General features: G+C 44.7%; 2 protein-coding genes across 3 annotated transcripts in view; one reads left to right on the top strand and one right to left on the bottom strand.

Moving 5' to 3' along the window:
- The window catches only part of MMP28 (matrix metallopeptidase 28), a 52658-nt gene that overhangs the window by 8979 nt on the left and 27905 nt on the right, over positions 1-15774 (bottom strand). Inside the window, exon 8 of one of the 2 annotated variants that reach the window (XM_072644906.1) lies at positions 14868-15598. The exons of the other annotated variant lie outside the window; for it this stretch is intronic. Coding sequence (XP_072501007.1) covers positions 15204-15598 — 395 coding nt within the window. The 3' untranslated portion in view covers positions 14868-15203. Of the gene's footprint in view, positions 1-14867; positions 15599-15774 lie in introns of those variants that run through there. 2 annotated transcript variants of the gene reach the window in all.
- On the top strand, positions 10951-13980 carry C2H17orf50 (chromosome 2 C17orf50 homolog). Its single transcript, XM_072644913.1, has 4 exons — positions 10951-11065; positions 12257-12578; positions 12998-13155; positions 13854-13980. The coding sequence occupies exons 1-4, from the start codon at positions 11047-11049 to the stop codon at positions 13949-13951; spliced, it is 597 nt and encodes a 198-aa protein (XP_072501014.1). The 5' UTR covers positions 10951-11046; the 3' UTR covers positions 13952-13980.

Raw genomic sequence — 15774 nt, 5'->3', positions numbered from 1 at the left:
CATGTGCCCCACCCCCCCAACCCACACCCATCCAAAAAAATCCCCTAACAGCACAATATTTAGTTCAGCCTGAAGGCAGAGGACTGAACAAAATGGTGTCCATTTGACAGAAAAGGATGGAGTTTATTAGGAAGTAGCAGATTGCCTAAAAGATTGGTATTAGAAGGGTAGCTATAGGGCTATATCAAGAAAAGGATTAGCCTCTTATTGTACCCTCTTCATCCCAGCTTTTCACATTCTCAATTTTTTTTCAATTCAATTAAACAAATGACTGTTTGCTATTAGTATCCTTTACCTATCTACCTACCTACTTAGCCACTTATCTGAACTTGTTAGAAAGAACTAACTTGTCAATTTTTTCTTTTTGACAAGAGCTGAACTCATCAAGAAGAGTTCAAATCCTGCCTCAAACAATTACTAGCTGTCTGATCCTGGCACCTAAAAGATGCTATTAAGTGTTTAAGACACCAAGATATAGTGGATGGAAAGTTGGGCATTAGTCAGGAAGGCTTAGATTCAAGCTCTCTGATGTATACTAGCTGTGTGACCCTAGGCAAGTCACTTAAACTCTCAGTGCCCCAGATAACAGATACATAGATCATAGAATCATAGAATCATGGATGTTGACCTGGAAAGAGCCTCAGAGGTCATCTGGTCCAACTCCTTCATTTTGCAGAAGAGGAAACTGAGGCTCAGGGAGATAAGTATCTTGCATAATGTTACATAGGTAATGAACATCAGGGGCAGGATTTGAACCTGGAACCTCTGACTTGAGAATCTGTCTTTCCACAGTCCCATAACTTCCTGATTGGTGAAGGAAGTTTCCTCACTGGGAGTTCACCATGTCCATGAAATCACAGACCTAGCACCTCGAAAAATAAATAAATGAATAAACAAAGAAGTAGATGAATAAACAGATGACTAAATGGAGGGATGAAAAAGCCGATATAAAGATGAACAGATAAATAATGAATAAGTAGATATATAAATGGATAGAGAAAGATAGGGATAAACAGACAGACAGATGGACAGATAGGGAGGTAGAAAGATAGGCAGATAGGGTAAATAGATAAATAGACAAATAAGCAGACAGAGAAATAGAGGCAGACAAATAGATGCATGAGACACTGCTAAGCACCAGGGTTACAGAGATGAAACTAAGAACAGCTCCCACCTTCAAGGGGCGTACAGGAAACACTTGCTTATTTTCTTCATCTGCCACTTCTGAAATGGCATCAGGAGTATGAGGAGGGATGTGGGTATTAGATATGAGTGATTTGTTATGATTTGGCACAGACAGAGCCTCGAGAGGAGAATGGGGACCTGTGGATTGGAGCCTGATTGCTCTGTGTGGGTTTTTCTGGGGCCAATGGAGCAGCAATGTCCTTTAGTCCCTGGAGACAATCTGCCTTGGGGGTCTGACCTCTTGGGGATGGGCTACATTGGCTGTGAGGGGTTCATAACAACTAACACTTTTGAAAGAGGCAGTGACATTCAGTGGGTGCCAGGTAGGGCAGAATGACCTTGGTCATTCATTTCAATGTTTGTTTTATTGCTTCCTATGAGATAAAGGAACTAAGGCCCTTAGAGAGAGAGATGAACTATCTTACCAATGGTCACATAGCTAGTTAATTACTAGAAACCAAGACTTTCAGCTACCAGTCTTGTGCTCTTTCTATAATACTGACATCTGTATACTACTTTGAGCTTTACAAGAGACTTTTCACATCTCAACCCACTGAGATAGGTAGGGTAGAGTATTATTATTCCCCTTTTATAGATGAGGAAACTGAGACTGCGAGAAATTGACTTGCCCAGGATCACACAGTTAGTAATTATTAATAATCTTGATAAGTTCAGCTATTGTCAAAAAGAAAAAAAACCTGGCAATTTAGTTCTTTCTAATAAGTTGAATACTTGATCCACTATGGCATCTAGTTGGCTCCAGCTGAGCTAGAGTCTCTCAGATACCAGCCCCATGCTCTTCCCACTGTGCTATATTGGCCGCCAAAGAAGCCTTGTCTCAGGGTGGGTCCTAAAGAGGTGCTTACCTTTGATGCCCATCTCCTTTCGGCACCATTGGATGAAGTTGGAGATATTGTCCCGAGCCTGGAAGGTACCTGGCTGGGCTGCCCCATTGCAGCAGACTCCAGATCTGGGCAGCCAAATTTTCTGGGCCAAAGCTGGAGATTGGGTCAGGAAGTCCTGCGCAGCTTGAGTGACTGCATTGGCATGTTGGCACAACAGCTGGCCAGTCTCCAGCATCTCCAGGAAGTTGGCCGAGTCAATATCCAGTTCATAGAGATTCCTAAGCCAGTCAGCCAGGTCCTCTTTCATAGCCTCCAGGTACTGCTCACTGGACTTAAAGGGTCGAATGCTGCGTATTGGGGGATCTGGGAGTCCAGACATTGTCCTGCCACTGGGCTGGGACCTGGAGGGGCTGGTGGCAAGTAACCTTCCACTCATCTTCCAAGTCTTGACCTATGGGTCAAACCTAATGCTGCTTCCTCTCCCTTGGCTCCTGATCTATCAGTTCAAGTCTGAGGTCTTTTCCCTCCCCTGTGTTCCTTCAATTTGGCTATCCCTGGGGCCCTGTGACTCAGGCTGACCAAGAGAAATTCCCTTCCAAGCTGCTCCTGTGCTGATCCTGACCTCTCTATCTATCTCTCCCTCTCTTCACACACCCTCAGAAGTCCATTCTTCCAATTTTGCTCACTCTTCAGGATTCATCTCCATGGCAAAACTAGTTCCAACCCCACCTCCCCCAGCCCACTGGATTCCTGAATTCCTTCCTGAACCTTCCCTCTGTCTCTCCCTTCTCCACTTAGTTAACTGGTAACTACCTCACTCTTCTGGTTGCTGAGACCATCCTGAGGACCTGCTACCACTGCAAGAGTTGGGGTAGTTGGCTCTCTTTCCTCCCCTAGGCACTGCACTGGTCAAGTGAACCCTCCTCTACCCCTCACCCACCCCCCAATACTACACTTGATGGCTGGATCATTCCTGCTGGGCTTTGCCTCTGAGCTCCCTCCTCTCCTAGGTGACAGGGGCTGCTACAAACACTCCCTATTAACCCCTTCAGGGTAGCCACTGTCAGGCTCTGGCTAGCCTTGCTTCCTGGATTGGAGTACAGAGATAAGAGAATGGGACCCAGGACACTCACCCCCTCTACTGGGATACTTGTAAGTAAATTTCATAGGGTAGATTGTTGTGATTTTTTTCTGATTTGTGGAACTTGTGGCAAAAAGGCCTGGCATGAGAAGAGAGTATGAGAGGCTGGAAAGGGGAGAAACTGAAGGGATAAAAAGCAGAGCCTGAAAAGATTTCTGTAGGTAACAAATCCTCCCTTCATCTTTTTGCCTCTCTGTCTGGCTAGCTATTCATCTCTGCCTTTGTCCGTCTCTGCCTGGCTATTTGTCTCTGTCTCTGCCTGGTTATTTGTCTCTGTTTCTCTGTCTCTGTCTCTGCCTGGCTATTTGTCTCTATCTCTGTCTCTCTGTCTCTGGCTGGCTATTTATCTCTGTTTCTCTCAGTTAGTAACTCTTTACCAAGTCTGCTTATTTACAAAAACAAAACTAGAATCTCCCCCCCCCCCCCCCACTCCCCTTCTTCCTCTTTGCCTATTCAAATTGTATATATTAATCTTTCTAACCCAACTCAGAAAGCACAACCTCTGGGGAGGATTCACCCTTCCCTGACTACCCTACCTTGCTTCCTCCGAAGAGATAACACTTTAGGTCTGTGCTGGGTAGGACTCTCTCTACATCTGCCTGATATATCCAGAGCTTCAGGATCTAAGGGGATAAATAGGTACTGAATCCAACAGTCCCAAAATGTGAGAATCACGGCTGGCCTATTCCACCTTGGGTTGTGCAAGCAACTTCCAGTTCTCTCTAGAGTCTTTCTAGGATGCCCACAATGGTTGGTTAGGGTGGTTCTTCAAAAGGTTGAGTCTATTGCTCTAAGTCACTTTTAGTGTCCTAGGGGGTAGCCTTGGTATTGAGGGTAACATATTTTGACTAGTCATAACTGTAGCTTCTCAGTTCTCACTGGTATGCTTCCCATTTAAACAAGTCAGTCAAAATAACACCATTAACTTTTATTTGGGACACATTTACAAATAGGAGGCAAAGCTGTAATAATCATAAGTTTTTCCACAGACCTGTTCACACTCTACCACCAAGACACATAGGAGAGAGCACAAACTTACTTAGAAAAGCCTATATGTCTGGGTTCACATCTCTGGACTAGAGCCCCTGATGTCTTTGTTTCTTTAAGGAAGTCTGTCCCCTTTGTCACCTGCCAGGCAGTATTGCTCCTCTCTCTGGGCTTCTCCACTCTGTTGCTGATGTAGCATTAAGCTTTTTTTTTTGTTTTTTTTTTTTTGTTAAAGTAAACAGCAACCTTAAGTCTGGGATCTGCAGAGCTTCCCAAGCCTCCCTTGGCTTGGTGCTGGGGCAGCATTTTACCCTTCCAAAGAAAATCTGTTCTACATCTGCAATGCTAATCAGATTAACTCTCTGGGCAGTGAGATGTTTCTCCCCTCTTGAACCACAGAATTCAGTGAAGGGCAAGATAGACAAGCCTTCCCTCTCTCAATAGTTAATGGTACTAGAAAGACCTATTCCCCAGTTAGTGCTTCAAACAGCAGGGGATTGTCCTGTCTCCAATCAGCTCCCAGCATCAGTCTTCCTCCATTCAGATTAGCTCCTCACATTAACTGTTGTCTCATAATAGCTTGTTTCAAGTGGGCTCAGTTCAAAGCAGCTATTATTTTCTGCTTCTGCTATGTTTCTTTAGTTTTGTTGACTATCTTAGCTGTGTGGGTTTTTATTTTCTGAATTTTGTATGAAGCTTCTAAGAGAACTTCATGGGTCAGTCAACCTATTACATATAAATTAGCTTCTGGAAATCAATGAATTGCAATCATCTTTATCATCTTTCAGTAATTTTGCTTCTGAGGGATTACTTTTCTATCAGGTCCTCTCAGAACTGTATGTGTCTCTCATCAAACTATTTTTTTTTCTGTGTTTATCACAAAATATCTTTTTTTCTGTCCCTTTCAGTAAAGACAATGTTTACATAAGAAAGGGACACTACCTCATATGTATATCGCTAGTCATCTTTTCGCTAGCTTCAGGAGAAAGATGGGTCCAAATACTATATCTGGAAAAGGACTTACATGTACAAAAATGTTTTTATAGTCACACTTTTTATACTGGCAAAGAACTGGAAACAAGAGGTGCCCATCAATTATGGAATGGTATATAAACGTAAAAAAGTGATGGCATGTAGATGTAAAGGAATGCTACTGTGCTGTAAAATAGGATGAAAGAGAGGGTTGCAGAGAAAGTTGGTAAGACTTATATGAACTGATACAGAATGATGTGAGAAGAACCAGAACAATTTATATAACAATAATATTGTGAAGATATACAACTTTGAAACACTTAGAAACTCTGATCAATGTAATGACCAACTAGTATTCCAAAAGACCAATTATGAACAATGTTACCCAGCTCCTGACAGAGGGAATGGACCCAAGATGCAGAATGAGCTCTGACATTGGCTAGCTGTGTGACCATGCTCATTCCTTAGCCTCTTTGTGACTCAGCTTCTTCAGCTGTAAAGTGGAGATCATAACAATTGCAGTACCAACTTAACTGACTTCTTTTTAGGGTCAGAGGAAGTTATGTAAGTGAGCAGATTCTGCTCACCTTAAAAGGCTCTGCGAATGTCAGTAGTTATTACTATTTATTACAAATAGGATCCCCAGTCAAAAGCAGGTGCCAGATGAGATGGACAGTCTGAGGTCAGGTGCTGTGTCCACCACTGTCATGGAATAAGTGCCATACTCACAATGGCCCAGTGGAGGCAGAGCCACAGAAGAACTAGCCATGGTGCTGAAAGCCTTCCTCTAGGTATATTTACATCTCCTGGGTACCTATAAGTCTCTAGCCATCATTCCATGCTCTTGCTATTTGACTGAGTCACATTCTTTTCTGATCATACATTTCTTTGATGTTGTCTGTTAAGCCATGACTTGCATGTAGGTCCTCAGTGGCAATATTCTTTAGCCCACCATGAAGCAACGAACAGGGGAAAGAGTACTGGTTCTGGAGTCAAATGACCTGAGTTCAAATCCTGCCTTTGTACGAATTATCTAAGTGTGAGACCATAAGCAAGTCTCTTAACTCTCCTGGACTTTAGTTTTTTCATTTGTACAATGAAGAAGTTGGATTAGATGGCCTCGGAGGTCCTTTTCAACTCTAGAGTTGTGATTTAGTACTCTTTGGATCCCCCACAACTTTGACTCTTCTGATGGTGACATTCCAACCCCATGGTATCACCAAAGGAACACTGGTAAACAATGGAGAGCAGTCAGTCAGTAAGTACTGACTAAACGTCTCTTGCATGGGAGGCATTGTGCTAAGTATTAGGGATACCAAGAAAGTCAAAAGACAGCCCCTGCCGTCATAGAGCTCCTAATCATTGTCAGATGCCTGGCAACAGACTGTAGATCTGTTATCTCGAGACAACCTCACTAAGACCAGAAAAGTTCATCATCAACAAGAACAGGCACAAGTGATGGGCAGATCCAGATGTCCCTTGGTGTTCACATAATGTCCCCAGACCTAAAGGAATGCCAGCAACACACTGCATAGACCAACTCTGGAGGAACTGTGGAAGTTCATGGATAATGGTCACACAGGGCTAGAGAATGTGAAAGGATTGTGATCTATCCTGGGTAAGAAAAAAAAGTCCTTGTCTCTGAAACCAAAGGTCCTTTGAATGATTTACTATGTGGTAAAGAGGTTGTAATTTGTCAGACAGAGATGGGATTGATGGGGATGGGATATGACCACCAAAAAGTAAAAGACTATGTCTTTGGGATCTGGACCCCCAAAAGAAAAAGCCTCTGGATTTTCCTATGTTGCCCAGGTCCCTGGCACTTGCCTGGGAGCATTCAACCCTTCCAGTTAATACCCTTTCATTGTGGCCCTCATTGTCTGTGCCTGGCCCCACCCTAGACCTCCACTCCTTGATTCCATCCAGACCTTTTCCACTGGCATTGACCTAGGGTACTAGGTCCTTCTCCCAGGCACCTCAGACTACTCAGCCACTTCTAGATCCTTCTGAGTCTTTCTGTATAGAAGGTCTATCTTGCCCCCCCCCCCCCATTAAAAAGTTCAGATTCCTTAAGAATCTGGCCTGCTTTCATTAGTGACACAAATATTCAGATTCCGTAAGAGTCTGGCCAGTGCTCAGATTCAGTCTGGCTAGCTTGTCAATACAAGTGTCATAATAGGGTAGTTTCTTAAATAAACCCTACCTCTGACTGAAAGAAAATTTGAGTCAGATTCACTGGAGACAGGATCTGCATTGCTTGCCCTTGAATTTCCGGGCCCCAGCATGCCTAAACCTCAACAGGATGATAGGTTTATATGTTTGGAATTGGAAGAGACCTCAGAAGCCATGTAGTCCAATATCCTCATTTTTACAGATAAGGAAACAGAGGGTCAGGGAAGTAGAACAACTGCTGACTCATAGATGAACCAGGATTTGGACTCAGGTCCTATGACTCTAAATCCAGTACTTTTTCCATGATGCTACAGTCCCTCCCTTTCCCACTGAAATCCATGGAGGCATAGATTAAATACATAACTGAACTAGCTACCTTTATTAATGGCATAAGGAAGCAAGCCATGAGTGTAATTTTGGATCTGATTTATTTCTATGGAAGTTAGAAGAAACATAGAGACTATGGGAATGTTCTTAGTTCCTGCTGGAAAATGAAATATTGAACAGAAATACAGCGACTGTGGGAATGTGTTGTGTTGCCTGTGTGAAAGTTTTCTGTGAAAATCACCAAGTTACCGAGTTGCCAGGAAATGGATAAAGGGCTGGTGACCACAGAAAGGACACCCTGCTGAGAACAACCATAGCCAAGGACCCCACCCAGCTTGAAGCTGCCCCAGATGGAAGCCCAATGGAGAAAAGGAACATCACAGGAAGGAGGAGGAGACAAAAGCTGGGGATTATCCCAGGCTTAGCAAAAACTTAGTCCAAGAGAGAAGGCATTGGATTTCATCAAAGGGATCTTTGAGCCAATGCCAAATAGAACAGTTGAATAGAAAGGATCCCATGGAATGGGCTTGTGAGAGCATTTGACAGTAAAAGATTGCATCCTACAAATTCACTGTGGGGGCGGGGGGCATATAATACTCCAAGGCTCTACAACTCATTGGTTCATGTACCCTGTTCACTGAAAAATTCCTGTTTCCTCTTACTTCCTGCCAGTGGTTGATAAAATACCTCAGCCTCAACTTTGCAGTTAAAGAAACAGTTCAATTAATTAAATTAGTAAAAGTGTGATAAAAACAAATACTAGCTACAAGCATTATAACATTTTCCACCATTTTCCATCTCCAAATGTTTGGAGTCCTTTTTTCATCCCTTCACCTTCCTAAGTGAGAATATGAAATCAGAAGGCCTGCCTAATATTTACCACCATAGGTGCTGGGATAGAAGGAAGAGGGATAGCTCTCACTCATGATATTTGGATGGTATAATGTTAACTAGAGTTAAAGATCTTCCCTATCCATTAATAGGCCTCAGGTAAGATTTTGCTTTGGGGACTTGGAAGAAGGTTCATGTACCAGGTGATACCCTGAGAAACTGTGCCCCACTCCCTTTGAAAACCCAGATGTTGGTGCTTGGTGTATATATGTATAGTCAGACAATTGGATCTGTCTATTGATCTCTGATGTATGTATTGCTTATAGTCAGACGGTTAGAAGCCCTATGTGTTGGTCTTTATTTCTCTGCTTGTATTTTCTCTGTTAGTGTATGTAATTAAAGTAGATTGTTGACCCCTTAAAAGTTGCTTTTCTTTTTAGAAAAACAGATCTAAGAACTTCTGCTAGCAGGCCCTCCTGTGTATCTTGGGTGCTTACTTCTACATATAGACACTAGCCATCCAAGGAGTGGCTACCAGTACCTAAGGACCAGGCTGGGCTTTTTGAAATGGAACATTGCTGCTTGGATGAACAGAAAAGCACATCATGGGTTCTGTAGGCCTCTGACTCCTCCTAGCAGATAAGAGTAAAGGAATTTGTCACCTGCAGTCTTGAACTATTCTCTTGGAATCACAGTAGCTATCAGAAAAAGGAGGAAGGAATAAAATATTCCTAAAATTTTCCACAAATCCATGTGAAAGCAAGCTGTAGGAGCTAGTCATGACTTCTGCAGCATCCTCTAATGCCATTTTTCTCTCTGTCCTGTCACTTTTAAAACTCCTAGCTCAATGTGTTTCTACCTCACATCTGTGGTCAAACCAATCCAGGCCACTGCCAGAGTTGGTTAGAAAGTGTCTCAGTATACACAGTTCTCATGGAAGGACTATTCCCAAAGTTCCAGGGCTATGCCTCAAACAGGTCTGTTCTCTATCCCACTAATAGAAGGCTTTGCAGCACCAGGAAGGGAGGGCTTGGATCTCCTATGGGAGCTCACCTGTCTAATAACCATTGATTGCACATGCATGTGTGACTGAATGACTAAATGATTAATTGTCTGGATAAGTCTGGGTGAGTGTGTGAATGCATTCCTATTGGAGCTGATAGCACTTCATAAATAATAGATATAATAGATTCTTGCTTTATTGATAAATCTTTAAACAGAAGACTTTGTCTGGTGATGATTGCTATTTCCCTTCCTTGGTTTTTGCATGTTTAACATATTTGCCTAATTGGTGGCAATTAAATTAAATCAATGCTCATTTGCTTTGGGGCCCTGACAACTTGAAAAGTATATGGAGAAGAAATGGATGTGGAGAAAGAGTCCAAAGAAGGAAAGAAGGCCCAGTGACAAGAGAAACAGAGGAAGGGAAGGGGGGGAGGGGAAAGCTGCCAGACAGCACAGAGCCTAAGAAGGAAATCAGAATGGAGAGAACAACAAACACTATTACTGGACATTTTGGTCATGAGGCAAACCCTAGACAGAAAAGGAGGAGGTGACTTTTCTCCCTCTGTCTTGTTCCTCCTCCTTCCCTATCCCATATCTCCCATCTGAAAATATTTCACGTAAATATGTGTGTATGTATATGTGCTTCTCTCTCTCTCTCTCATCTGCCCAGGTGTTTCCAACCCAAAAAATATTTATTAAGCACCTACTTTGTGCCAGACACTGTAGTGGGCACTGGGGTCATGATAAGTCCCCATCCCCTTAGTTCCAGAACTGTGCCCCAAACATACCTGTCTCTCCTCTGTGCTCTCGGGGAGCGCACATTCTATTGTTTAGAAGTCTGTTCTTTCATAGCTCCCACTCATCTAATCAGCATGTATGAGAAAGTATATACAGGGTGTTTCAAAAGTCTTTTGTGCTGACTTTAAGGAAACTCCACCATATACTTGTTGGTTTTTTCATAATTAAATGTTCCCCTTGGTTTCTGATAGAAATAACAGATGGGGTTGCCTAGGACAGGATTCCGTGTGTGTGTGTGCGCGCGCGCGCCTTTCCTCAGTCTGGGAGTTTCCTGAAAGTGAGGATGGTGCCCAGATCACCTACCCCTAGGTGAACCTGTGTTGGAAGATTAGGGATGCCAGCAGAGATCTTTCTCTTTTTTTCCTTAATCTCCACAATTTCACTGGACCACCAGTTACACCAGGCTTGTGTCCTGTTCTTCAGGTTCTCACATTGTCCTTCATGTTTTCCTTCCAGGAAGAGAAAGAGAAGGGGTACAATTTGGAGGGGTAGGGAGAGCATGACGGGAAACAGCTGGGAAGGAGGAAGAGGAATGAAACAAAGAGGACCCTGGGCCTTGGGGTTCCCAGGGACCCAGGAAAAGGAGGTCTAAGACTCTTGGGAAGGGGAGGTTCTAATTCCATTGCTTGTGACCCAATAGTAGCTATGGTGATGAAACCAGGATATGTAGGGATGAGGGAAGTCCTTGTCACTCCTGCTCTCCAGGATGGGCTAGGGACCACATTGGAGGTGGAGAAAGGAGCATGGGGATGAATTCTCCAAGCGGCCCAGAAATAGCTAAGAATGGATAAATGGGGCAATGGTGAGTAGGGTAGGAGGGCAATTGGGAAGAGGTGAACACGGCCCTCCTTGACACACCCAGTTGTATCTCCTAGAGGAACTTGGGTCAGAGGGCTGTCATCATGAAAACCATACTCTCAAGATCCTTCTCAATTACCATCCTCATGGATTGTTCACAGGAAATGTTTCATCCCAGGTTAACCAAACTCAGACAGCCAACAGATCCTCATATCCCTCTCATGGTTCATCACTTGATGTTTGAGCCAAAGAGAATGAGGGGGAAAACTGTCTGGGGCAGGGGGTGGTTGAGGGAAGGGGAAGAGTACCCCATCCTGCCTTCTAAAGAAGACTGTGGAGTGTCACAATAAGATCTATGAATATAAGATGTGATTCTTATAATATGAAAGGTGAATTGGAGAAAGAAGTGGAGGCAGGAAGGCTTTTTAGGAGACTGTTCTAATAATTGATTAGTAATTAGGCTTGAGACAGCTAGGTAGTACAGTGGATAGAGTGCCGAGTTTGGAGTGCAGAAGACCTGCGTTCAAACCTGGCCTCAGACACTCGCTAGCTGTGTGACCCTGGGTAGGTCACTTCACCCTGTTTGCCTCACTTTCCTCATCTGTCAAATGAGCTAGAGAAGAAAATGGGAAACCACTCCAGTATCTTTGCCAAGAAAACCTCAAATGGGGTCACAAAAAGTCAGACCTGATTGAAATGACTGAGTGACAACAAAGCCTTGTATTAGTGTGGTGGCAGTGGGCATAGAGAGAAAGGGGACAGGACAGATGTCACAGACATTGTGTGGGGATGTAGAAAGGTTTATCCATTCTTCTATTCTTGCAGACTGGCAACTTACTAGCTATGTACAAGTCCACTTCACGTTTCAGGGCCTCAGTTTCTTTACCTGTAAAATGAGAGGGTTGAAGATCCCTCTCAGCTCTGAATCTCTGGTCCTATAAATGTGTCTAGGGCTTGTTAGTAGTTCTTGGGACTTTGTAAAGTCTATACTAAGTGGATGGAGGTGAAATCCCTGTGATTTCTGTCTCTGAATTAAAATTTCTCACAAGTAGGATGTATTCATTACCCAGAGTTTCTCACTCAACTTGAGGTCATGGTAGAAATCATTAGTTCTTCTCCCATCTGAGATCTTAGTGAAGAAAAGTCAGGCTAAGGGTGAAATAGTACTGAGGTTTCCCCTTTTCTGACTCTCTAGGCCTGAGGATCCCTCTGTGGAAAAAGGAGCCGGGAGAACTGGATGAAGAGGCAGAAGAGGGTGACAATAAAGAGGAGGAAAATTCAGAGGAGAAGGATTCAGATGAGGCAGAGAAAACTTCGCAGAAGGAGGGAGAGTACTGGGAGTCTGGGCAGGAGCTTCAGGACGGTGATGGGAAAGACAAAGGCTCAGTGTCTTACTGCCCACTCCGCCAAGAGTCCAGCGTGCCCGAGGTGTCCGGCCTGAGGCGCTCCGAGAGCGGATTCTGGACCTGGCTTAGTCCCCTCACCCTCCTATCCAACCTGGCCTTCCCCATGGACAGGTGCTCAGGACAGGGAGCCTGGACTCCTGACTAGTCCTCCTGGTTTTGGAAGTAGCTGAGAGGGCTGGGCTATGGGAGAGAAAGGAATCTGGTATGCCTTGGTTTCTTCATAGTACTGAGAATCCAAAGGATGCTACCAGCCTTGGCAAACAGCAGCTTCTTGCGGGGTGGGCTGGGAGAATGTGGTGGGTGACCTACTTAGAGACAGAAGAGTCTTTTCATTTTACTATACTTTATGTAGGGTAGATATATCCCTTTGACCCTTATCTACCCCTGGACAGGAGATGGGGTAGTGGAAGGAGGGAGGAATCTCTCCTTTTAAGTCCCTTAGCTTAGCAAGGCCCAGAGGAGCAGGGTTCTGGTACTGGCTTGAGTGAGGAAATGTTGACCTCCATTTTCCTCCATCCTGCAACCACCAGGAAGCGGATCGTGCCAGGGGAGGTATGCCTACGGGAGAAGCAGCAGTCTAACGAAGGGCCTTGTTCCCGCTGCGAGATTCTTTTCTGCAGGAAATGCGAGACTCTGCACTGTGACCCTAACTATGTTGAGCACTGTATCCTGGACCACTGGGAGCGTGGTGAGCCTTCTGGACATTAGATATGGGGTGGGAGGAGTAGGGTCATGCCAGGTGGTGCCTGAGCCCTCTTCCATGAGAGGTAGAATGGTATAGTGAATAAGGCACTGGACTCAGAGGCAGAGGGGTCTCCAGTTCAAATCCTCCCTCAGACTAGCTGTACGACCCTGGTAAAGTCATATCTGGGCCTCAGTTTTCTCACTTGTAAAATAAGGAAGTTGGATTTGATAGCCACTAAGGTTCTTTCCAACTCTAAGTCTATTGTCCTATATTATATGTCTCATGTTTAAACTGCCATACCTGGCACTTAGACACCATCCCTTAGCTCCTCAATGAAACACACTCCATTCCTGGAATTTAGCTACTATCTTTGATACAAGGTATCTTTGATATGCCCACATGTGAAGCAAAGAACCCTTATCCCCGGCACTTAGACCCTGCTTGTGATACTCTGGCCACATGGGATTTGTCAAGCTTGCATCCCTGTATCTTCCATCCCTCGGGGCTGGGGACACTTAGCGTGTTTCAGCTGAAGGATCAGAAGAAATCCTGGCCCACAATGTGAAAATCCCTATCTACTTCCCCAACTCATAATCCTGAGTCTTCCCATAATCACAGCCTCACTTCCTAGTGCTATGCCTAGGCTCTCTTGTTTAACCCTGTTCCTTCTCTCCCCTGTAATAATCTCTTGGTCATTTCAGGTGTTTCAGATCAGGAAGAAATAGAGTCAGAACAAGTAAGCTCTTCCCAGGAGACAGTTTTGCTTATGACTTCTCCTGTCATGGAGGATATTCAATAAAAGCCTCAGTGCATCAGTCAATTCAGAGAGCACCAGTGTGTGGATGTGTTTGTATGCACTCGTGTGAATAGGGACATTATTGGGAGAGGGCAAGGGGAGGCCAGGGTGTTCCCTCTTTTCTGAGTTATCTTCAAGGTTTGATTTTTAAGCTAATCTGATTTGCCCCTTGAAAGTCAAATTATGGGGCAGTGTCCAGGCAGCTTAGTCCACTGCCACCTCTCTCTAAACTGCAAGCCAAGGCCACCTCAGATGAATTCCCATCCCCGCTTCAGTAACTAGGCATGTGCCCCATCTACGTCCTGCCCTACCTTCTGGTAGCAAATCTATACCAGGGTAAAGGCCATTTTCCCTTTTATACACAGCGAGAAAATGAGACAAAACTAAGAAATTTTTGGTGGTCAGAATTAAACCCAAGCCTTGTTTCCTGGAACACTGGTGTGTTCAGTAAGTTTCTCCCTGAGCTGGGGATTATCTGCAAGGGGGAAGACTTGTGGACACTATCCGGCAGACCCAGAGCTTGGGGATGGACTTTAGAAGAGAGAGAAATAGAATTAGTAGCTTAATTATAGGCCCCACACTGGTGGTTGGGGGCAGGGTTAGTATTGGGAGAAGAATCAGCCTCCTCCACTAAGAATCTCAGCTATTTGTGGGGCCTAGGGTTTAAGGAATGTTATGTGTGTGTGTGTGTGTGTGTGTGTGTGTGTGTGCGTGCGTGTGCGTGTGTCCTAGAGAATGGTGCTATTGTGATCGACAACAGGGGCCAAAGGGAAAGGTACCCAGCAGACCCTGCATCATGAAGAGATTTCAGTCTTTTATCCTTGAAGTTTTCCCTTAGAGGGATCAGTGACCTGACCCTGCTGCTGTTACTTCCCAATGGACACTTCTAGGGCTGCTGAGGGTGGGACTGGAGACAATATTTTTCTAATTCTTTAATGTTCATCTTTTTCTCTCCCCCTCTCCAACTCTGGCTCCTTCTCTTTCGTTTTCTCTCTATTTGGGATTCATTCATTACAATCAGGTCCACTGGGGCAGCGTCATGCCCTGTTCCTTGATTTCCTTTTCTTTGACTCTCCTTTTGGATGCTTTAGCTAGAGAATGGTTGATCCATAGCCCTTACTCCAAGAAAACCCCACCTAGTTTCTCCTACTATGGAATTGGGCATCATGAAGGTTTTCTACAGTAGAACCCCTCTCTGCGGCAGAAGAATGTAAGGCTAGGCAACAGGGTCCTGACTGATCATAGATCAAAAGGCTCAGAACAGAGCACCTCCAGAGTTGGCATCCCAGCAGCCCATCCACGGAAGATCTTCAGCCCACCGGCCCGTTGCTACCACCTTCAGTGAGATCTGGTCAAAACGCCAGTAGCGATCATCCCGGAAGAAGAAGATGGAGCCTTCAGGTCCTGGCAGTGCCCCTTGGATCCCTGAGGGGACACCCCCCCAATCCCTTAAGCCTCGGGGGTAGTAGGGTTCAATCTGTAGCCCTCCATCAGCCAGTATATAGTAGCGAGGACCTTTGAAAAGCACAATTCGGTGTAGGGGTGGAAAGAAGAAGGCAGCATCTGGGTGGCGAGGGAGTCCTCCTGCTCGGCCTAGTTGGGGGTAACCCTTTAGTAACCTCGATCCCCGGAACCGCCAACATCGACTCCCTGTGGGAACAGAGAGATAGAACCAGGAGAGTAGAAGTATGAACAATGAAGTTAGGAGAGAGAGAAGGGGGAAGCAAAACATGAGATAGAAATGGAGGAAGGTCACTTTTAGCAAATGGGCTAGGGGTGGGAGAGGAGAATGGCAGCAGAGAAAAGAGCCATTGGGTCTATGTTAT

The sequence above is a fragment of the Notamacropus eugenii genome, chromosome 2 (genome assembly GCF_028372415.1).
Source record: "Notamacropus eugenii isolate mMacEug1 chromosome 2, mMacEug1.pri_v2, whole genome shotgun sequence".
NCBI lineage: Eukaryota > Metazoa > Chordata > Mammalia > Diprotodontia > Macropodidae > Notamacropus > Notamacropus eugenii.
The sequence above is the reverse complement of the archived record's forward strand: the minus strand, read 5'-3'. Positions and strand labels throughout refer to the sequence as shown.

Excerpts from the sequence above, each read along its gene's own strand:
- C2H17orf50 (XM_072644913.1), top strand. Across the intron at positions 12,579-12,997 it reads CTGGCCTTCCCCATGGACAG|GAAGCGGATCGTGCCAGGGG; the intron begins GTGCTCAGGACA and ends TGCAACCACCAG. Across the intron at positions 13,156-13,853 it reads CCTGGACCACTGGGAGCGTG|GTGTTTCAGATCAGGAAGAA; the intron begins GTGAGCCTTCTG and ends TGGTCATTTCAG.